Source organism: Glycine soja, chromosome 10 (genome assembly GCF_004193775.1).
Source record: "Glycine soja cultivar W05 chromosome 10, ASM419377v2, whole genome shotgun sequence".
Classification (NCBI taxonomy): Eukaryota; Viridiplantae; Streptophyta; class Magnoliopsida; order Fabales; family Fabaceae; genus Glycine; species Glycine soja.
Window position 1 is genome coordinate 50558605 of NC_041011.1, and position 24255 is coordinate 50582859.

At 30.7% G+C, this 24255-nt stretch overlaps 3 protein-coding genes and 1 long non-coding RNA gene across 5 annotated transcripts; 2 read left to right on the plus strand and 2 right to left on the minus strand.

The window, feature by feature from the left end:
• Positions 1-4465: 4465 nt before the first annotated feature.
• LOC114372633 (repressor of RNA polymerase III transcription MAF1 homolog) lies at positions 4466-9327 on the plus strand. Of its 2 annotated transcripts, none has more exons than XM_028330303.1 (11): positions 4466-4621; positions 4744-4842; positions 4924-4994; positions 5090-5139; positions 5299-5372; positions 5465-5527; positions 5887-5974; positions 8057-8119; positions 8193-8272; positions 8380-8451; positions 8542-9327. In XM_028330303.1, exons 2-11 carry the CDS (start codon positions 4811-4813, stop codon positions 8621-8623), a joined length of 675 nt encoding a protein of 224 aa, XP_028186104.1. In that variant the 5' UTR covers positions 4466-4621; positions 4744-4810; the 3' UTR covers positions 8624-9327. The 2 variants fall into 2 exon arrangements, with proteins under 2 accessions (XP_028186104.1, XP_028186105.1); XM_028330304.1 differs by having other exon boundaries at positions 4748-4842.
• A 3011-nt stretch (positions 9328-12338) lies between these two features.
• On the plus strand, positions 12339-12824 carry LOC114370027. The gene is made up of 2 exons (XR_003657750.1): positions 12339-12476; positions 12738-12824. It is a non-coding gene; the product is annotated as an uncharacterized LOC114370027 (long non-coding RNA).
• A 3204-nt stretch (positions 12825-16028) lies between these two features.
• Positions 16029-16455, minus strand: LOC114369553 (glycine-rich RNA-binding protein 8-like). The gene has a single exon (XM_028326782.1). It carries the CDS (start codon positions 16374-16376, stop codon positions 16152-16154), a length of 225 nt encoding a protein of 74 aa, XP_028182583.1. The 5' UTR covers positions 16377-16455; the 3' UTR covers positions 16029-16151.
• A 6547-nt stretch (positions 16456-23002) lies between these two features.
• On the minus strand, positions 23003-23897 carry LOC114370054. Its single transcript, XM_028327345.1, has one exon. The coding sequence runs from the start codon at positions 23744-23746 to the stop codon at positions 23204-23206; it is 543 nt and encodes a 180-aa protein (XP_028183146.1). The 5' UTR covers positions 23747-23897; the 3' UTR covers positions 23003-23203.
• Between the last annotated feature and the right edge of the window lie 358 nt (positions 23898-24255).

Below are 24255 nucleotides of genomic sequence, written 5' to 3' on the forward strand. Positions count from 1 at the left end.
TTCCATTTTTTTGTTACAAATTCTTCCAATTTAAATTGAGAGTATATATATATATATATATATATATATATATATATATATATATATATATATATATGGAATGATATGGGCAAAGCGCCATAGAACTAAATTAATTATTATTCAAAAAATAAATAGTTATATCGTATCCTTTATAAAAAACAGTTTTTAGTTAAATCTGGGATTGAGAAAAAGCTACTAGTCAAACCATATTTTGCAAAGGAATTTGTTAACATGTTTGACTCCCTAGAAACATGAATCACACTATTAAGTTGAAAAGTCAAACTGGATAAAAGGAGTGTCAGCACATAAGTATTCGTTATTTTAAGAGCCTCCAAGCAACCAAATTCTGAAATAATCTTCTTGCAGCTTCTTCCACCATTCTCAACACAAAAAACATTACCCAAAATTCCGCTTCAAGAATAGAGTAGAAGTTCAGTCTCCTAGAGAAAACTTTAACAAGGTTACCTTCAGTATCCGAATAACCCCACCATATGGTGTCAATATTTCTCCAATCATAAATCAATATTTTCTTAATTTTTATAATAATTATTTTAAAAATACATCAATTATTCATTATAAATTTTAGTTGCTTAATAGTATAGAATAATTTACATTAACAATACATGAAATTTAAAGTCATAAGTTTTTAGTTCCAAAATTGTGAACAATAATTTAATAAGTAGAGTTAATTTAATACAAATAATTAACAATTAATAATATCTTCTTAATCAATAAGTTGTTAGTTTAAGTAGAATTAGACTCAATTCTTTTAATTAAGATATCAAATTTGAGTATTTTATGAATGAAAAAAATATAATTGGAAACTAGATTTTTTTATGAAAATTAATCATAACAAAACAAAACATAATAAAATGTTTAATATGTTTTCACCGTGATAACATCTTATTATGTTTAATGGTTTTTAGAATTGACTATTTGACTTTCACTACTTGACGTTAAACCCATGCTGGGATTTGAAGTTAAACTCGGGTTGAGTATTTGGGGTGCTTAAGAAGATGAAGGTAATTTTGTCTAATTTTTTCATTGAACAAGCATGTGTGCAATGCATAATGATTTGGAGTTAACATAAAAAAAGTGTATTGCAGTATGAGGGGTGTCTGTGTAACAAAACCCCAAAAGTTAGGGGAGGTTTGTACAGGGGTTCAACAATGAGGGAATATGAGTATAATAAGTAATAAACACATGAGAGGTGAATGTAATTTGCTCTAAAAAATAATGTTCTAGATAAAAGTTTCAATTAAGATTATATATCACCTAATTTTAAATTCTCCCACGGACGTTCATATTACTTTATTTTATCCCTTCTTATGTGTGCACAATATCGATTCACTCTCCCACTCCTTATAACAAAACTATTATAGTTTTGTTGTCTATAAGCAAAAAACAATTTTTGGGAAGCGTTTAAACCAACCCCGCATTGAGAAAAAACAAGCATGACAAAACAAATGGCTCGTTTAATTCCATTTCCTCTCCCTAATTCCCTTTTAACCAAGTTGAAAAAAATCTTTAAATTAACCCTTTATTTATTTGTTGATTGTGTAGTAAAATAATCATTGCCTCTTCATTCCTTCTTTGACCCATGACTTAGTTTTTTTTTTTCAAGTTCAAAGTCCACAAGTATCCCGTAATAACTAGCTCAGAAATTAATCCCATTAAAAATATATAATTACTGTTAGCTCAATAAAATTTTATATACGATGAGAATCAAACATTAATTTTTTTGCTAAATAAATCATTTTCTCTCATGTGAATGTAACATAACATTATACCCTTACACCATTGATTAAAAAAAACACATTTACACCGACCCTATGGGTTCCATCACTTAGTTTGTTGTGTAGAAAAAAAAAACTCATACTCAATTGAAGATTGTGGATGAGAACGATTTTGGAAAATGAAAACAGGAACGAAAAACAACATATCCATTCCCGTTTGTCGCGTTGCTATGTCTACTAGACATTTGACTAGTTTGCCTTCCAACAAGAAGCATGGACAAGTGCAACACTTCTAACCATTGATTATTCCACATGGAATTACAACCTTAGAGCTAGCTTTAAGATTTTTAATACAATATTTTATTTTCAATCAAAATGGAGACAATTTGTATTGAAATAGTTAAGCTTAATTATATTTTTAGTTCGTTGGGTATTGTAATTTTATAATTTTAGTCTCATAATTTTTGATTGCATGAATTAGATCCTCCACATATCTTAATTGTGTGATTTTAGTTGTTCAATTAGTTGAAGGATTTTGTCCCATGTCATTTCAATATGACAATATTTATAGTAATTTTGGTCCTAATTAAAAAAACAAATGAATTTAAGGATCATATTGATTTTTTTCAAAGACCTGATTAAAAATTACCAAACTTAAGTTTCCTACGCAACAATTTAACTAATATAAAACTATAAGTCCACAAGTGTATTTTAATTAAATTAAATAAAAAAAAAATCCTTGATCGGTTTAGGCAGGCTACTTGCCGCTGGGGGTTGCCCTATGAAGTAATCCAGCTCAAAAGTCCATTTGTTGGACCCATGACCATCCGATGAATTGGGCTGGGCTTTCCCTTAAGTCGGTCCATTTCCTGCTATTTCCTTCACTTTTGGTTGGTGAAAGCTATTTCTCTCACCTAACATTGTACCTAACTCAAAATATACCTACTTATAAAATTATTATTATTATTTATTTTAAAACAAGCACAATTAGCCATTTATATTCTTTAAAAACTAAAAAACAATTAGAATATTCAATAAAAAAATAGTTCAATCAAATCCTGATTAGAAAATTAAAATTATTGTTAATGCTCTTACATGTTTTCATCTAATAAATTTTATTTCAATATATTTATGATGTATTTATGTAAAAAATTCAACACTGTTTTTTTAACGTTATTTATGTAAAAATATTTATTGTATAATTATGTAAAACTGATATTCAACATTATTCTATAAATATTAATCAACAAAATTTTTATATATAAAGTTATTAAACAGAGACAAAATATTATTTTATAATAAAAATTTATTTTATCATGATATAAAAGTATAAAAAAATATAAAATAAAAAAGATATAAAAAGAAAACATAAAAGAAAGCAAAGAAAAATAAGACGTAAATAGAAAAAAATCAAAAAAGAAAGAAAGAAAAAATGGAAAAATTCGGAAAAGAAAGAAAGAGAAAAGGACAAAAATACTTGAAAAAACTAAAATATCCTAACATACAATAGGTGTCAATAAATAAAAAAGGATAAAAATATATTTTTTCTTGTCTAAAGATTTTATATATAGATGTTTATTTTATGATAATATGAAAGTATAAAGAAAAAATAAAAAAAAGAAAGAAAAAATGTAAAAAGAAAAATAAAAACATAAAAGAAAACAAAGAAAAAATAAAACTTAAATAGAAAAAATAAAAAAGAAAGAAAGATAAAATGACAAAATTCTGAAAAGAGATAGAGGGAAAACGTAAATAGAAAAAAACTTAAAAGAAAGAAAGAAAAAATGACAAAATTCTAAAAACAAAGAAAGAGAAAAAAAAAGAAAGCAAAAATGATAAAAATCTGAAAAGAAAGATAAAATGAAAAAAATTTAAAAAACTAAGGGGGTGTTTGGTTTGGTTGTTTTTTGTTTTCACTGAAAATAGAAAATGGTGATAGAAATGCGTTTGGTTAAATTTCTGTTTTCATTTTCAGTAAAAATATTTTCCCAAACAAACAAAAAATTGTAAACAATAAAATCTCATTTTAAGTTGAATCTAAGAACCTCATTTTGGATAAAATGAAAATTCGACATAAGGAATGCAATTTTAAACAAATATAAAAATACATCTCCTTTTAAAAACGCATTTTCAGTATGTTTTTATTCGTTGAAAGCAGAAAATAAAAAGTCAAAATAAACATATTTTCAGACTTCTAATCTTTTGAAAATAAAAATTGAAAAGATAAACCAAACATACCCTAATATATAATAACATATAATAGGTGTCAACCAAGGGTAAAAATCTATTTTTGCTAGTCTAAAGATTTTATATATAGATATTTATTATATCATAATATGAAAAACATAAAAGAAAACGTAAATAGAAAAAATAAAAAAGAAAGAAAGAAAAAATGACAAAATTCTGAAAAGAAAAAGAGAGAAAACATAAATAGAAAAAATTAAGAAGAAAGAAAAAATGACAAAATTCTATAAAAAAGAAAGAAAAAATGAAAAAAATATGAAAAGACTAAAATATCATAACATATAATAGGTGTTTTCTATATTCTAACATACAGTAGGTGTTAACAAATAAGAAAAAGAAAAATATATTTTTGTTAGTCTAAAGATTTGATATATAAAGAAGAATTATTAAAAAAAATAAAAAATATACAGAGAAGTCTAAAGATTTTATATATAAATATAGTAGACGTCCACCAGGCTCAATCTCATCCACATCTCAAATCAAAAGCCGAATATTCTAATTTCACCGCTTCGAAATCCATTCTTTATTGCCAAAATTTTGAAACCCTAATATCCCAATTTCGCTGGTGATCTTTCCAAAGCGTCATCAAACCAAACAATTTTTCGTCATATCTGTCTCCGGTACTTTCCTTTTCCTCTCTTGTTCCCATTCTTTTTGTGACGCTATTTTTTCGTGCATCTCCAATGCTTGAATGTCTTGAATTGTTTCGAACTGTTCGCAATTTCTGATTGCTTTAATCAAGCAAGGAGAGTCGCTTTGACGGGAAGCAAGGATTTCCGCTGCAATTGGAATCGTCGGATCAATTCGTCATGAAGTTTCTGGAGTGTTCTGCTTTAGATCGGTATTTGTAATTTCAAACGAATTTGAATTAACTTATGTTGAATAACTCTGGTATATGATAGTCTCGTAAAAACGTTTTCAGGCTTAACGATTTCTTGGGTAATTTGAATCTGGGAGAACGTACTATCAAAGGATGCCTTGAAGCCTATAGTTGTAAGGAGGAACAAGTGAGTTTTTAAACATTTTTTTTCTGCTTCTGGTCCAGTAATTAACAAATTCTACTGTCTTTTTTTTTTTTTTTTCCATAGGCAAACATGCTGGATCGGATAAAAAACTCTCTATCAGTTTGGAGACAGAGGTAGACTGATGCAATGTATATTGCGTCTCTCACTTCACTGTAAACTTTGCTCTATAAGCTGTTTTTTGAATGTTAAAAGTAGAATTAAGTATATAAATAATTCTACATGGAATAAGCCCATCAACTGATTAATCATTATGTGAACCTTTTCAATTTCAGATTCTTGATTATCTTGGGAAATCATCCGACACTGATTCCTCCTCACCAGATCAAACCTTATTAACCAGAAACAGGTGGCCTTTACTATCTAGATAGGTTCAGGAAAGTGAAAATCAGCCCCGAAGTCTCTTTTAAATGTTCTTTATTTTTTGTTCTTTCATTCCAGCCGAAAGACATTGGTTTACCTGGTTCTTACCCTGTATCACATGTATCCCGATTATGACTTCAGGTACCTCAGTATTTTATGATGCATCATAGATATTTCTCTATTATTATCTATTATCTATATTATAATTATAATATTATAAAAAAGGAGGATTATGGGTAATGCCACTGTCAGCTTTGTTGGCGACATGGCAACCCATTATATAATCCTTTTTTTTATTGCGTTGGGAGTGTTGTCAAAAGGATTGACAGACAGTTCAGAAAACTGTTGCTCTAGAAGCTGAGAGTTCAAGTCTCTCCATTTCCCAAGTTTTCTTGTCATTTAAGTGTTTGAATAGTTTTGCTTTAACTTTGTGATTCTGCTGGAACATGCTTATGTTTTTCCCCCCCCCTATAATACCATACACGTATAATGGTTTTTAGTGCAGTTAAAGCTCACCAGTTTTTCGCAGAGGAATCATGGGACAGCTTTAAGCAGATTTTTGATACCTACATGAATGAAGCTTCAAAGGTGCTACTATTGTTTATGTCTTGTTTTAAGAATTCTTTTTATTGTTTGCATTGCCCCTTAGGTATTTGATATGCTGAAATCTCATAGGCATAAATTAAATAAGGAAACAAAGCATGAATTATAATGAAATGTGGAAATGGAAACCACTACTAAGGGTTCATTTGATACACCATAAGGCACATCACAAAGAGAACAACACAGAACAAACACAAACATTCTAGTTACTCAACAATTCTTTGTCTTTTACATTGTTTGATCGACAATGAACAACACAACCAAAATAATATAAAATTTACTTGAATGCCCTTTTTATTATTAGTTAGCTAAAAATAATTTATATTATCAACAGAACATTATATAATGCAAAATACACCGCGTGTTCATTCTACCCTTTACCCTCTTCATCACCCATCTACCGCAGAGAGTTTTACAGAACTTGTTTGTGGATTTGCTATACACATGGGATGCCAAGAGGTGCCTAAACTAAAATCCTACGTTGAGAACTAACACCAGTAAACTCCACCCAAAAAAAATTCTAAAAAAAAGTCCTTCCAAAGAATGCAACCCAAAGGAGGAGAATTGAGTCAATGGATGCCAAATTGCCAATAAAAAAAAATATGGAGAGTAAATTGGCTACAAAACATACCAAACTTGAGACTATGAGAACTAGTTGAGGTCTGGACAACAAATACCTTGGTGAGTTTGATAATGATAGATGAACCACCTAAGTGCAGGTCAAAGAAGTGTTATCAAATGGCGGCGCTATGGTGGTTTTGCGTGGCGGAAATTTGAAAAAACGCCACCGAATAGCGGTGGCGGGTTTACAATGGCGGTGCCATGGCGGCCGCCATAGCCATGGCGGTATAGCGGAAATAGCGGGTTTTTTTGTTTTTTTTGCGCGGTAGGAGTTGGGCTGACCCGACCCAACCCTACCCGTTATTTTATTCAAAAGCGCAGCGGGGAAACGCAGCACAGAACGCAGCACGCGACCAGGAGCGACACCCCGCACCCAGCAGCGACCCCGCACACGGCAGCCACCGTGCACCCAGCAGCGATGACCCCGCGGCCTGCACGCGCGACGAGCACCGGCACACGACCTCGTGACGGCGACGAGCACCGGTGACGACCCCGCGAAGGCGATGCCGCACCGACCCCGCACCCTCACGAAGGCGAACGTCACGGCGCAGCTTCAGTGTGGTGTGCTTATTTTTTTTGTTTATTTTTTTTTGCTATTTGACACCCGTTTTTGATGTCTACAGCTTTTCTTTTTCGTTTTTCTATTTGACACTCACTTTTTGTTTTTGATAGTCCCATTTTTATTTTTATTTTCTATTTGACACCACGTTTTTTTTTTTTTCTGTTCAGTCCTCTTTTAAATGGCTGAACCATCCGCCATTTTCCGATACGCCATCCGCCATATTTTTATGGCGGATTTTTGACTTTCTGCCATTAACAACATTTGGTCAGAGGTAGCAATTGCCGAAAGAGAGAGATTTTTAATAGTATGATTCTAAGTAGAGCGTAAAGTGGATGTGATAACCATAGAGCACTAATCCTTATTCTTATTAATACTAGAATACCAGATTCCTAATCTTAATTAAATCTGGAAACAAATGGTGACATATGGAATGGATTTTAGGAGATTATCCTTAGGAGAATTTCAAACATACTCTCTAATACTCTGGGGGTTTTGTAAGTTGTAACTGCTCACATTTAATTTTATAATAATTTATTTTCAAATCAAACATCTTATATTGTTATGCTGTTGCACATGTTATGTTCTTACCTGAGTGGTTTACTACTCAGACTATAGTAGAAGTAGAACATCTGCATCATTAGGTATCTTAAGATTCTCACGGATTGAAAAAGGCATAATGTATCCCCCTATAATGAAAACACCTTTTCTTGATTCAGAGCAATGGAGATGTTTGACATTGACAATAATGTGAAATGATATTCTACATATCTCATTCTCTCTGTGGCTCTTTTGTTGCGAAAATTACTGTATGTTACGTGATAATAATGATTAGTTTTCCTGTAGTGAGTTTCTTAACTACGGTTTTGGTTGACTTGTCTATGCAGGAATGGGCTGAAACTGTTGGGAGTGCTTCTTTGCTGGACACCTTGTTCAAGGCCCTTGATGAGGTATGGTTTCTTTAAAATGTGAATAATATTTGAGATATATCAAGATGCACTTCTGTGATACCTTGTGGTGCAGGTGGTGAAGTTAGTGGATTCTGAAATTTACGGTTATGTCCCTGATTTCGAGGCAAATCCATTACTAGAGAGTGGAGCAATGTAAAGTTATCTTTGACTCATAAACATAAAAGTTAAAATTGTTATTACCATCATTTTGTCTATTATAGGTTATTCCAATAAATAACTGTCTTTTCTATTTGCTACAGATGGTCCTTTAATTTCTTGTTTTATAATAGAAAGCTTAAGCGGATTGTATCTTTTCGATTCAGTTGTTTTAGGTGAGTTGGAAATTTCCTTTGATCTCTATTTCTTAATCTACTTTTTGGTTGCATCTATATTCATCCCTAGCACGATGCTGTTTGTGGCAGTAACTTAATTGCTGAAGGACTGCTTATTGATGATATACACAATGAGTATGATGAAGAGATATTTGCTGACATGGATATATGAGTCACTTCTACCTCAATTAGTTAGCATATGAAGACTTCTGATCCTCCCATGTGTAGTTCTGTTATATATGATGGTTTCAGATGCGTTGCTCTGTAAATCAAAGACCGTTTCAGTGTGGCCCGAGTCGTAGATATAGCATATGTATCTTCCCGTATGCATATAGTATATTTAACATCTGTATCTTCCTCCGATGCACATCGTAGATTTGGAATCTGTATCTTCCTCCACTGTTAGGACACACCTCTGGTGTAATATTAGCAAAAACATACTTATTTGAAATTGGTGCAAGGAGTATTGGATATTATTAGGTTACATTCATCTGAAAATGATGCTTCTTTTTCCTCCGCAATCTGTTTCCGGTGGGTTCAGGCAAGGGTGCCTCGAGCGACACAGAATTTATTGATCAATAGTTGCGTTTCTAGCAACTTTGATGCAAGATTGGATTTCCTCAGAGCTAGGCTTTTCTTGATATATCTATATTCAATGGGTTAATATTGTAATGTATTTAAAATCCGGGGCATACTTTAAGTTCAGAAGAGTTTTCTTATATGAATGTATAAAATGGTGACATAATTAGCGGGAAAAAAAATAATGAAATGGTTTGTGCAACGTATATTTATTTATGTAATATATTTGAACTTTGCACATGTACAGGATTGTGAAGAAACATATAATGTTATCTTGCTAAGTACCACTTTGATATAGTCGAGTGATAAAATAACCTCCACTAGAAATTAGCCTTATCATTGTCTCTCAAATCTTGCTAATATGTGTTTTAATAGCTGTTTATGAAACTATTATTCATATATTTTGTCGATTTAATATTGGTTTACTCGTTTAGTTACATTAATTGATGAGGAAAAAAAAGTTCCATTAATGGTGGTATACGTGTCCTTCAGCCTAATAAGCTTAAGTGGAGGGGGAAAAAAGCAAAGGATATTTAACTAATATATTTTTTTGTCACTTTTTACTTGATCATTTGAAAATAACAGGGATTCTTTTTTCCTTTTGCCTTTTTCTTCTGTTTCCATGATCAAGTCCCTACCACTTTGATACATTAAAGGATAAGATACGATTGTGAATTTGTCAAGGAATCTGCCCGAGATGGACATTGTTTGGTGACACTAGGTGTTCTTGTGTTGGGCCAACTAATCAGACTTAAACTGAATCTTATTGGAGGATTGTGCCTTGCTCTAAATGGAATTGGCATGGTTAGTGGTTCGTGTCAGCAGTGCAATTTTTTTCAATTTTAACTTCGCATCTAATGGAATATTTTGATGCCATGGCCTACTCTATTAATTGCCACGATTACTGGCAGCAATTACATGGTAGCCAGCTAGGCTATTTAAATAGCACCCAGCAGTAAGCGTTATCTAAAAATATAGTTAATTAACACATAAACAAGTGGTTTGAAAATTAATCTTTAAAAAAAATAGTGGCTTGAAAATTATGCTCAAAAAGAAAAGTTGATCATTTGGATGACAGAATCCCCAAACATTTTGTTTGATTAAAATAATTGATAAGTTAACAAAAAGTTAGAAAATCAGCTAAAGTTACTCTTGTATTATAAATTGATAAGTTCACAACTTGAAGAATGAGACTCCACTTTTCTCATTCTCCCAATTCAACATTTTAAATTTGTTATTTTTTTTTATGTACAGTTTACATACTATTTTCGTGATCAGTAAAAATTTTCTCTCGATGATATTAAATTACTCTCCTTTTTTAGTGATAAAAAATGTATTTAGAACATCAGTAAATACTTAATGAGTTGCTTAAAATTAAATAATATTGTTTAACAAATTTTTATCATTGGATCAGATAAATTGATAGTGGGTTGCTTATATAAGTAAAATTGTTGTTTAATTCATTCTTATCAATTAAAAAATTATTTTCAATTATAAAATTTAATATTACTCAAGTTAATTATTCACTCTAACAATTTTAACATTGTAGTATTTTTTTGTGTAAAACTTTTAAATATATGTGACAGTATAGGATTCACAAATTTTAAATAAATAATTCATTTAAATAATAATATATTGTAAATGCTGGTGATATTCAGTGACATGAATTTGTTTATTAAATATTTCTATTTTGATTGAATGACTTTATAAACTAATCAAACAAGTTATAAAATACTACTTCCAGTCTTTTATATGATAAATACTCCATTTGATTTTTTTTTACAGTGGTAAATTAAATACTCCATTTGTTTTTTTAAGTTGTCGACTTTTAAATAAAATATTTTCAAATTTTTGTCCAACTCCTTCGTCTATATTAAAAGAAAGGGAGCAGTACATGTAAAATTGTTATATTTATATGATTATAAATTAACACTTCATTGATTATAAATTAACACTTCATAAGTTGAGTAATTATCTGGACTTTACTTGCGAACTTGTACTTGATAATTAATTTGGACACGTTTCACAAAGTAGTGAAGTAACAACTCAAATCAGCTTGATCGTATTTGATACTAAATGCCTTGCGACAAATACAAGTAATAATTAAATAAATAACATATTCAAAGCTGCCAAGCTGGTTGTAGGTTTGTGTCTGCGTGTATCTTCTTCATTGTATGAGTGTAACAATGATAGAAAAATTGTGTGTGTAACTAGAGTTATATCTAACATTATTACATTTTTCTTTTTTAAAAATAGATGGCAAAAGTGGAACACTAAGAGTAAAATAGCAAAGTTCTTTTATAAAATGTTCACTTTTACCATATCTATATACCGTGATGATGTTCTTTTTGAGTTGCATTCATGAGCTTATGCTTTGCTGGCTGGTGTTTCATTTGATGTGAGACTTTCACTTTTGCCATGTTGGCCCACAAATCTGTGGCCACAGTTTTGTTTTTTCTTAATATGGCAAATTGAAAGAAAAGTATTCACAAATAACATCCAGCACATCAATTAACATTTTAGATTATTCTAATTTAATTAAAAATATTGAATTTAAATTCTGAATATATATCTGTATTAAATGTTTTAAGAATTTTTTTTATTACTTACAATAATTTTATCTAATTCTAACATAATTATCTTATTAAAAAATATACATATTTTATAAAAAAACTTCACACAGAACTTGACACATTAATGGTGATAATACAGGGATGATGACCACAATAACAATGAAATAATTAACTGTTAAAATTTAATAAGTAATGCTTAAATTTTGTTTATTTTTCTTATAATAAACAATAACTTAATTAATTTTTCAAAGTGAAAGAAAAACTTGTGAGAATAAAGTGTTAATGAATCAAAGTTTCAAATAAATAAATAAATACTTTTAAATTTTAAACTCAGATGAGATGACAATAACTTATATATTTTTTGCATTACCTAAACAAAAGCAGCATTGACATGTAGCACGCATCAAGCACATTAATACTCTAGATCATCATGTGATTCTACATCAGATCTAATCATCTCAGTGATTTGTTTCTGTGCAAGATCTCAGGCTGTAAAATAACATGGGTTAACAGGGTTGCCAAGTGTAAGTCCTCCAAACAATACACATGTTCTACTACTTTCTTCTTTTCTTTCTTAATTTCTTATTATAATCTTTAATCAAAGGCACGTCATGCTGGTAGCTGAAAGAGAATCATACATCTTCAAATAAATTAATATTCAATAATGTGGCTACTTTCACTACTAAATATTAGTGCCAATCAGGTTTATTTTCGAGGCAGGTAGATGACCCTTCATATAAATCAAAAGAGAAACACCATTCAACATCATGGCTTGCTCTCTATCATCTTTCTGCGCCTTAAACCAAGCTTTTTGCAGGGATAAGCGCATCAAATACCCCAAAATAAGATCCCAAAGCTTTAGTGATGACAATGGTAATAATTGATATATATTAAGATCGAACAGTAAGTGTGCACTAGAAGATGACTTTAATGTACTCAGGAATAGCTTAATTTTTTCACTTTCTTGCACAAAATAATCCTCCAATTATTAACTTGTTTCTCAACAAATATCCTTATCTTTCTATTCTTTCTAGGGTTTTAGCCTTTTCACTATCCCAAAAACATGGTTGTTACAATTATTGAACTTTTTGATTAATTTTCTTTCTCCAATCGATCGATTATTTGTTTTGGCAGGGAAGCGAGCAAACATTGTTGATGCAAACCTGAGCATCCTAAGGGAAAGAATTCAACAAGTGAGAAAGAGAGAGAGACTGATACATACACGAGAGTGGAATTATAAGCGTAGTTATGACCGTAAGTACAAGAGAGATTCAATGATATCACAATCTTATGAGGTTATAGGTTTGTCATGCGGTGCAATTGGGCTTGTCTTTCTCGTTGGTTCTCTTAGCATCTTCCTTCTGTCCCTCCTTGTATGCATGTGATATCTCTAAGAATCACATATCTCTCGTCAATAGCTTCTACATAATATTTTGGATTCAAGGGTAGAATATATATTAAAAATGCATTGATAACCTAGAGTTGATACAATGATTTGATAACTTTCCATGTAATCTCAAATCAATGCACTTAATTTTTATAGAAGTTTTTTCATTTCATTTTTTAAAAAATTAAGGTGCATAAATTAATTTTACTTTATATTAAAATTAATAAATTTAATTTTACTTTTTTATTTTCTGGCTTAAATTCACTTTTCATCTCTAAACTTTCATGATTGTAAAATTATGGTCTCTTCAAAAATAAAAATTATACATTTAATTCTTCGTGTTTTTAAAATTTAGTAATTTTGATCCATTATTAATTGTGATCAAGTTGTTAATGTAAATTATTCACTTGACATGCTAGTTATATAATGATAATGATATTATGACGTCACAATTTGATGCATATGCTAATGTGATATTGATAATTTGTTTGATATGATACTGACATGATATGAGGGACTATTCCTTCAGTTATGCATTGAACTGTTATGTTATCTATTACATTAGTGTGTTAATGTCATTTTATCACTAACATGTTAATTATTTTTGTTTTAAAAAATTAATAATAGACTAACCATTGCCAAATTTACTAAATTTTAAAAACATGAGAGATCAAATATTTAATAAAATTTGTTGAGTCTAAAATTGATTAGTCATCAAACTATAGAAACGGAAAACAAATACATTAAGCCTATTCTTTTTTTATATAAACATTTTTTTGCTGACTAGAAATACAATTAAAGATGCTCTAAGGAACATCAAACTATTTTATATTTCTAAATTAGTCGTCGTCCATATTGATGATTAAGGTCTAGTTAGGGCAAGGATGCGCACTGATAATTGCAACCTTGATGGCTTTTATACCGAAATGAAGAAATTATGCTTCGCAAATTGTTGATAACTCATAAGTAAAAAATGACATGTACCTACCTTAGCTGGGAGATAGGCGAGAACCTATCCTATCAAGCCAAATACATAGCATATGCATAATCTGATAAAATAAAAAAATTCATAGGCAAAAACATTTATTTTTACAATTTATATACTGTTTCTTTTTTAATAAATGAGTATAAAGAGAGAGAGGCTAATACATACCCGTGGGTGGAATCATAAGCAGAGTTACATAGTGATCGAGATTGTGTGATATCACAACCTGCTGAAGTTATAGGTTTGACATGCGGTTGCGGTGCAATTGGTCTTGTCTTTCTCATCGGTTCTCTTAGCGTCTGCCTTCTGTTCCTCCTTTATATGTGCACATGATAACTCTTAGAACATATTCAGTCATAGCTTAAGATTATTTGGATTTAAGGGTAGAATATATATTGATAACTTAGAACTGATACCATGATTCTCGATGAGTTTTTCGAAAGTACGTATTTATACGAAAAGAAAAGAAAATGTTAAAATGAGCTGAGTTTTTTTTTTTTATTCTGTTTTTCATTTTTTTTTATTCCGAACTGAGGTTTTAACATAAGTTCAAATCAACTTTTTCAATGAAATAATTTATAGATTAATGTATTAAAAAAATTTGTTAATTCAAAAATTTAAAATTATTCTCTAACAAATATGAACTGTTTTTTTTTTTTTTTTATTAAAACTCGCAATGATATGACAATAAGAACAAATTTCAACAATGAGTAGATTAAAATTAATCAAAATATTTTTGACTACTTGTATTGCAAGGATATATAGAACTGTGAGAATATATTTGCCATATGATATATATTGCAAATTAATGAAGCAAATATGTTACCCATGAATTTTTATACTGTATTTCCTTTTTTAACCTACCTTTAGGGGGGATTTTCTCTCACTTTACCCCCATAGAAAACAGATATAAAAGTAAGTGTAAAATATGTTTGTGATTAGGGGGTTGGTTTTGCTTAAGTAAATCTCATGTTCAAACATTTGGTAAACAAAAAAGTTAGTACTGTAGATGTTATTAAGGCAATTTCACTTCCTTAAATATGTTTACCCAACTTTTGAATCAAAAAGATTTTAACAAGTCTTTCATATATAAAGAGCGTAAAAAAAAACAACTACTTAATTATTAATTAAAATTTTAATTTTTCTTTTAAAATTAACCACTTTTAAGAAAATCTACTTAATAATATGCTTTTAACATAAAAACTCAATAGATCAGTTCAGTCATTTAATTGATCAACATGAAAAGAAAAAGGAAACGAAAACACAATAAACTAAGTTGAGCTCCAAAATGTAGCTTAGCTTACTAAAGGCAAAAGCTTAATTAAGCCAGCTTCATATATTTAATTTCCAGTGTATTGACTTCCCACATGGAATAGATTCGTCAGTTTTACAAACTTGTGGCTCTAACAAAACTCGATATTATTTTATATACATCAATAATCTATTTATCTACAGTGATAATTCGAGAATATATAAAAATTAATTTATAAAATTGTACCAAAATACTCATCGAAAGTTTTAATTCAATTACTCTAAGGTGAAAAAAATGAAGCTAGCAACATTTTCAGTTATATATATAACAATTAAAAATTATAAGTACGATCTTGTTACAATTGAAAATGATCCTAACTAGAGTTTCTTTTTTAATTTTAACAATTATTGTATTTAGTCAACACATTTAATTCAAAGTTCAAAATCCTCTCACAGTCTCGTTTCCCCATGATATGTGTGTGAGAGAGAGATTGAAATAAATCATAAACATATATAGTAGTATATATGATTGACGATTAAGGATTTTTTTATACTTTTAAGGATTTTGTTTTGCTTAAGTAAAATCTCTAATGTTTAATTTTAGTAACACAGAATTAGATGCAAAGAGAACTTCACTTTCATTTACTTAAAATGTGCACCAAACTTCCCTTAAACCAATAAAAATTTAATACGTCTTTCACGCGTAAATAAAATATTAATAAAGATCAAATTACATTGATTAAAAAACTAAAAAAGAAAAATATTTATTATATGGTCTAAAATCATAGTAGAAAACACAAACTAGTAACAGTAATTCATAGCTGCGTTTATTTATATATATTGATATAGTGACGACATAGATCACCACGAGAGTTACATATTTAAGAGAACATGCAGCTTAAAACATTAGAACAAATTAATGGCACTACTTCTTGTTGCCCTTATCCGCACCATGCAGACCACTGAAATACCCCTGAGGGTTGTTTTCAAATGTTCCCCTTGAAATGTAAGATCCATCACCACCAGGGGCTTTCATATAACCCCCTGAACCACCGCCACTGCCACCACCTTTGCTAGAATTTCCTCCACCGCCACTTTTTGCATTACCGCCACCGCTACCGCCATCACTGCTACCACCTTTACCACCCATGTTTCAAATAATCACAACAGACACTCACTCAAGTTACTGAAATATTACGTAGATAGCAAATTAATTTGATAAACGGATATGCATGAAAACAGTTTTAGTTGGTTCGCTATTTATAGAAGAGAAATGGTAAAGCTCTGTTCAATAGTAATAAATGTTTATAGGAAAAACTTTCTGACTCTTATTAAATGATGATAGAAATTACTTAAAATCTCCTGTTATTTCCAACGAATACTTGAATTCATGCATGTGACGACACTGACGAGGAAAATTTTCCAATGCATTTAACTGCAGCCTCAGTTTCAATGAGATGGCATATCATGGTTTTTCTCAATATCTTTCATGCTTTCCAAGGGATATAAACTAAAGCATAAATGGCGGGAGATAGTTGAATGTCTTAATTCAATATCTTAATGAATGAATGGCCAAATTGAAATTAATTCCTTTCAAGTATACTCCTAGTTCTAAGAGTACATTTACATGTGACCAGGCTAAATCTTAATGCATTTGACTGGTGCCTTAATTTTTAATAATCCCAGTGTTGTGCAACTGATGTGTTAAATACGGGAGAGATCACCTCACACTTATACTCCAACACTCAGCTTTCATGCTCCCAATTGTTCTCACTCAATTCTTATATTTCCCGGGCAGTTGTGACTGCTGCTCTTAAATGCATGCGTAGCTTGAATTCTCCATGGACAGAAAAGATTGAAAAAGAAGTTCACAAGTTAAATTTTTGTTTAAAAATTAGCTATAGTAAGTTTTAGTCTATGTACGTTTTGGGTTAACATATTATAGGAGCAAAGTTTTATTTTGTAAATGATTAATTCATGCCGAAAACTTAATTGGTCAACTTTAACAAAGTTTATCCTCTTAATAACTTTTTTTTTCATCTACAAAGTCAATAAAGAATTTGATCTCATTTATACTTGGACCAACATCTACTGATATTTTGTTTTTTTACTTGTATTGTTTGTATTTTAGTATTTTTGACCCTTGTAAGTTTTAATCCTTGTACAAAACAAATTTAGTGTGTTCTAGTCCCTGCCATTTACACAGTTACTAACGTGGTGGTTATGAAACCATGATTTACCCAGACTTACTGCATTCGCAAATGTTTTTGGCATGTATTGACAAATTTCTTTGATTCATTATGTTTTTTTCTCAAACCTGATCAATACACAACGTAAACAAGCCACAACACAGTTTAAGAATTTACAGCAATATCAACAATATTTCAGAATCAAAAAACAGTTGCAGCAACAAAACATTTTTCCTCAAAGGCCGAAATTTACAGCAATATCTGTCCAAAACAGTTTCAGAATCAAACGTTCAATATCAGTCCAAAATTTACAGCAATATCCCAAACAGTTTCAAATTTACAGCAATGTCTTTGGCCTGCCAAATGTAATCGATGTCACAGTAATGTCCTGGTCCATTTAGTTTTTTTCTTAAACACTTGGCATCCTGATTTCACAATCACAGCCATAGCAGTCTTCAAGGCCTGAGCTTTGGGATCAGTCTTTTTAGCATTGTCCACTGCACGAGGAAAATCTGATCATTAGCATGAAATCAGTATTGTTTTGCGCCTATGTCACTTAAGCTGATATCATGATGGCTGAAAACTGGGAAGCCACACTTGTTACGTAAATATTATATACAATGCATCCCTCTAAACACTCCATTTTGCAGTTCACTGTTAACTCTTGACAAAACCCACTAATAACCATACAATTCTACATAGTACAGAAGCTAACATGATTCTCTTCTGTCTGAATCATACCAAATGTAGCAAAGTTTGGCAGCAAGCTGCAGAATTGCCACAATCACAACATGATAAACAAGTTCTGTACAACAAATAGAATTATGGTCATTTTTATTTATGAATCAGTAATAAATCTAAAACTAAAAACAGAAAATCAAGAATCATTTTCTCTTGGGGTATATTATATTCCTTAAATTATGTGAAAATAATTCCTCAGAACTAATAATGCACCAGACAAGAAGTTTGAGAAACAGAAAAAAAGGAGCGGGCAAACTCAGCAAGACACCCAATTCTTGAATGCTAATAACCACAGAAAATCCCCACAGAAGCCATCAAAGCGGCTTAGAAAATAGTCCTTTCCTATTCATTATATAATTCACATCCATTTACCATATGAACCGGGTAACCAACATCAGCAAACGGAAAATGTTTTAGCACAAAACAGACAATTAGTAGCGTCCAACTTTTCTAGTAACCAAAACATATCAACGCTACATAGATTAGAAATAGATAGATAAATAGATAATATTAAAGAAATGGACAATAAATGAATAATGCAAGACTCACCCTTACTAGGATTCGTGTTTCTCACACTATCCTGCATATCATAATCAGCAGTCTCGTTTCTCTTTTCACCATGCCATGTCCAACATGTATAGCTTTGATCAATTCCGATGCACACTAAATGCTCTTCCAACTCATGCATTAACTACCTTTGAATAACAACACTTCAAGCAAGGGCAAATGATTCTACTGGGGTTTTCTGCATGCTTAACTGCAAGCCTAATAAACTCTTTCACTCCATCCCCATATTCTTTTGACAATCGACCGGAAGACATTCATTTCCGATCCATAGTTTCTTGATCTATCAAATTAATCATTAACACTTATTTTGATGTCAAGATACAATGACTACATGTTGGATTTCTACTCCATCCAATACAGGGTGAGGATCCTATCGTATCTAGAACTGTCAAATTCGCATTATATTGTATGATTCTAAAGGCAGTGTTGACACAAAACAAGACCAAAAAAAAGTTATTGTAACATTCTCATTCTTGATTTAATAAAATTTCGGCAATATTTCCCATTAATTCTCCAAGCACACAACTTAATCCAAGTGGTCTAATCACTCAAATTAAGTACGTACCCAGGGAACGATGGGAAATACAAGCCAATATAATTATTAAATCAAGAATAGAGACATACGAGAATGTCCTATATGTGAATTTACAATCCTAGACTGTCCAGCTTTGGACAATTCAAGAACTACTTGTATATTATTTTGAACTTCATATAAAAGTAGTTATTGAACAAGAAACTAAGGTAAATGCATAGCCTACAAGTATAAGATACAAACACAATCATAAACTACTTCAGTTGGAAGTCTTCAAATTAACACCACTAGCAACAATAAAGAATAAGAGAGTATTTAATCTCCCTCAATTTCGAGTATAATGTGATTTGTATATAACATAAGTCCAAAACTCAAAACTGGAAAAGTAAAAAAAAAAAAAACTGAATCACATTAAGTAATAAATATATCCATCTCTGATCTCTACCAAAAATATAATAAGTAATTGCTGCCCTGGAGCTTTTACATTTAAGTGTGTTTATAGATATTGGTCTAGTAGATAGAAATGGAAGCAAAAATTACAAAGACATTGGATATCTTCTTGTGTTAAGAAAGATATTGAAGTCAAGCATGTGTGGGGAGTGGATATACAATGCACACAGGGATAGCAACAAAACTGTTTATTTTTTAAATTTTGCAATAGGGTATATTCAAAATTGATACAGGGTGAGAAAGTAAATGAAAATGAGTCAAAGTTGAGAGGAAATTTCAGAGAGAAAATGAACAGAGTTGGGTGAGTCTGTGTTTTTATGTAGAATTCTGATTGGTTACAGCTACAGAGATATTTATACACAGAACCTGAGAGTAAGGTTCCATGTACCGTAACCTAAACTATTCGTCTATTCCAATATTACTTAGAACATTGACTCTGTAATATTGTATCGTAGTATCTGTATATTTTTTTTCTCTGTATTTTGTATCCTTGTTGTGAGTTTCCATACTTCAGAATCAAGGAGCATACGCCCACTCATAAGAATTAAGAACCAACCACGCTAATCTTAAAATTATACTCATAGCTTTAAATTATTCAAGCCAACTCAACTCCAATTATTAAATCTTAAAAAATGCAGCAGCAGCAGCTTGGGTCATATTATATTAATCATTGAAAGATGAAATACACATTTAACGACTTGACAGATTAAAAGCATATTTAGAAATAATGGGTGTAATTTTCATAATTCAAAAACTAATGAGTAGTGTATACTATGTCACGGGCAGAAAATAAAACATTTCTTTTGGCGGTAAAAAAAATAAAAAAATAAAAAACCTAGTTCGGTGAAAAAAAAAATGCAAGTGGCACTGTGGCAGGGAATTATACCTTTCTTGAGGCGGCGAAAGGGAGAGGGGAGGCCCCAACCAAGCGTCTAATTGCGATGTAAAATAAAATAGGGATCAAAATACATATTTAAACTTTTCAATAATACTCCCAACGAATATTCTTAAAGAAGAACATAAAATAAATCAACAAAATAGGGGGAAAAATTAGTTATAAGTTAAGTTCAATTTATACATTTTCAGTTTTTTTAAAGAAAATCTCTTATTTAACTTTTTCATAAACATCTATAAAATTAATAAAACTTAACATCAATGTTAAGGTTATAGCATTTAAAAATGCTCATAAGCTGTAAATTAGTAATTCAAAACGGGCTTATATTTGGAGAAAATTAATGACTTTAGAAAAAGAATTTTAAATATTTCCTGAAATATACAGATGGTGCAGGTGGTATGCCAAATCTTATTTTTCTCTAGAATTTGGTAACATGATATTATGCCAATTTTATTTTTGTCTAGAAATCTTTTGCTACCATTAATTTGGTAACTGTTCTCCCGATTTTGCTATCATTTGAACTTATATTGACATTTTTTACACGATTTGTGATTAGGGATTTAAATTTCCTTAACTAAAATCCCGTTCAATTGTGCATACAAAGGTGTTAATAGAACTTGACTTTTTAAAGCAGCATGTTCATTACGAATGGCTTTGGCACTGAATGCATGCATTATAAACGTTTGAAAACCCACACACATACACACTTTTTTACCATTTAACAATAAACGTTTCGTACTTATTAGCGATATTTTTCTTATTAAACAGTGACTTTACCTATCTTGACTTCAATTAATAAAAAATCATTATATCCTTTACATGTTAAAAGCGTAAAGAGAATATCTTCGGAAATGGTGTATTGGCCAAGGAGATAACAAAAAAAATTAGAACAATACTACTAGTAGTATATAATAGCTCTCAAATGCTGCACGAAAAATCTAAGTTCCATACCCACCACCCCCGGGGGCAGAACCACTTGAGCCTTAATTTGTTAATTGCATACCCACCACTGCTACTTTGTACAGTACTGCAACTTCCGCTTTTGCCCTAATTGGTTTTCTCAATATCTTTAATTTCATGCTTTCCAAGGGATAAACTAAGCATAAATGGTCCGGGTAACTATTAATGAATTTGATCGATTTTAAAGGAAAAAATCATCGGTTTTATTTATTTTTAGTTTATCATTTAATCAGTCATGTTTAATACTTTATTTCGATCCAATATAATTTAAAGTGATTTAAATTAATTTGATTTTGATTTTCAGTTTCAATCTCACTTTTTCTTAAAATATTAAATGCTAGTATAATGATAAGATATATAAGGAGTAGTAAATATAATAAAAAATAAATTAAAAATCAAACATTTGATTTACATGTCATAATTAATAATACTATAATTATGTAAATATATACTATATGAAAAAATACACAATTGAGAATTTATTTATGCATCTTAACTTAAATATTTAATAAAAAATATCCTTAATTAAATATATTTTTTTATAAACAAGTATAACTTACTTATAAGTTATGTGATAATTTTACAAACACAAAAAATAAAAATATAATCATGCGTGATATTATTTATGAATTTAAGATTATATAAATTAAATATTTAAAATATTTGATTTTTTATTTAATATTTTTTTTGAAATTTTACGATTAAGTAAAACTTTAGTTTGAATTTGATTGAATCAGTTTTGGAAAGCAAATCCAAAATCTATTCTGATGATCCGATCCGATAAAAATTTCCACCAAATTTTTTGTTATCTTTTTTATTTTTATTTTTTATAATTGATTATCCCCCGCCTGATTTGCATAGTACGGCGCAAGGGATTCGGCTTATCAGGTTTCTTATCATCGATTATCCACTGCCTTGTTTACATACTTTTTTGGCTCAAAATATTTTTTTTTTCCTTTTCAATTTCTCTTAAAGCAAACACTTACTTTATTTATCACCTATTTTTTATTTTTTTATTTGTCTCTTCCCTATTTACATCCACCGTTTTTCTTACTTATTTCTCTCCTTTCTATAATATATTTTCAGTTTTTAAAATGACAAATGGTGTAAAATGATTTGAAATTAAATATAATGTCTAAACCAAAATTTATTTTAAAAAGGGACAACAGTATTTCTAGAAGACAGAAGCAGTTGTCATTTTGATTTTTGCAACATTCAAATTTCAAACTCCCTAACATTCTATTGTTATTTACCCGATTCATTCCATTAAGAGGCCCAACTAGCTAATCCTACGCGTTGGTCGCTGCATTATTGAAGCCACAACAACAATGGACAAATGGTTGAACAATTCACAGTTCACACAATATATTTCACTCGCTTATTTATTTATTTTTTTAAGAAAAGCTGGAACATGAATTAAATTAATCTAAATTCATTCACCGTAGCCAAAAAATAAAATAATAGTCAATATGTATCACACACAAACTTGTTTGTATATGAATTTTGTACAAATTTGATGCTAATGAGACACCATCTCAACTATTTATTTTTTGAAGTGTTGTATGATTCAACTAATTAAATCTCTCTTGAAGCTAAAAATAAAATAAAATCTGATGCATAAACGAATGAGTTTCATTACATGATCACCTTAGCCTAACAGGTTCCTCATTTATAGTCTCCAAAACAGGCTTCCTTGACCTACAATAATTTAACCTATACTGAAACCCTGACTCCACTCCTTCCAAACTCAACCTTGGAATCACACTTAAACTTTCATCTTTTGAACTCTCTTCTTCTTCTTCCCGTTGTTGCCATGTTTTGCCGCCACAGTTGTCCGGCAGAACACGCGCCTTACTGCCGGACAATCTTTTGGCGGCAGAGTTGGCGGCCAAGAAGAGTACTGCCATGTCAGGGGCGGTGACAAGAGAGTTCACTCTCCTCATCGGGAAGAAGATATACACGTTGCCAAACTCCAACTCTTCATCAGCACCGAGAGCAGAGAATCTTCTTCCTATATGCAAAGAACGAGAATTGACCAAAAAATAGTTGGGGTGTTCGAGCATGAGTTCCGCAGCCTTCACGATCTCTTTGAATTGCTTGACTTCACCGGTGGGGATGATAACCCTCGTGGCCTTGGAATTCTTCATCAAAGGAGGCGCCAAGGTGCATGAAACGTAGTTGCCCATTACGTGGAATTAAAATTAATAATAACCGATACGAGGATGGAATGAAGGTTGTTAACGTTGGAGAGAATTGAAGAACAATATGGGAGATTTGATAATGGAGGGTTTGTTTTGAGGGTATATATAGAGAGGGAGAAAGGTGAAGAACAAAGGTAGTAGGAAATATTCTATTAGTAAAATAAAATATTGGAGGTGCACGTTGTGGTGAATTATATCATGGGCGTGTGTTAGTGTGAGATGTGTTGACCAGTGTGGCGTTGGCTGGATGAGACTTGAAGCTTGAAACTTGAGAATGCGCGTTGGCCTTCAAAGTAAATGCAGCGTTTGTTTGGTGTTTGCCCAATTTGGGAGATATTTAAAGTTTTTAACTTTATGGCTGTCATATACGGGGATGAAATTTCGTCGCCAACACAAACGCCACGTGTTGGACCCACTCCTGTCTTCTCCAACTCACATAACAATGTATCATATGTACCTTATTCAGAAAAATAATACTACTTTTATAAAAAAAA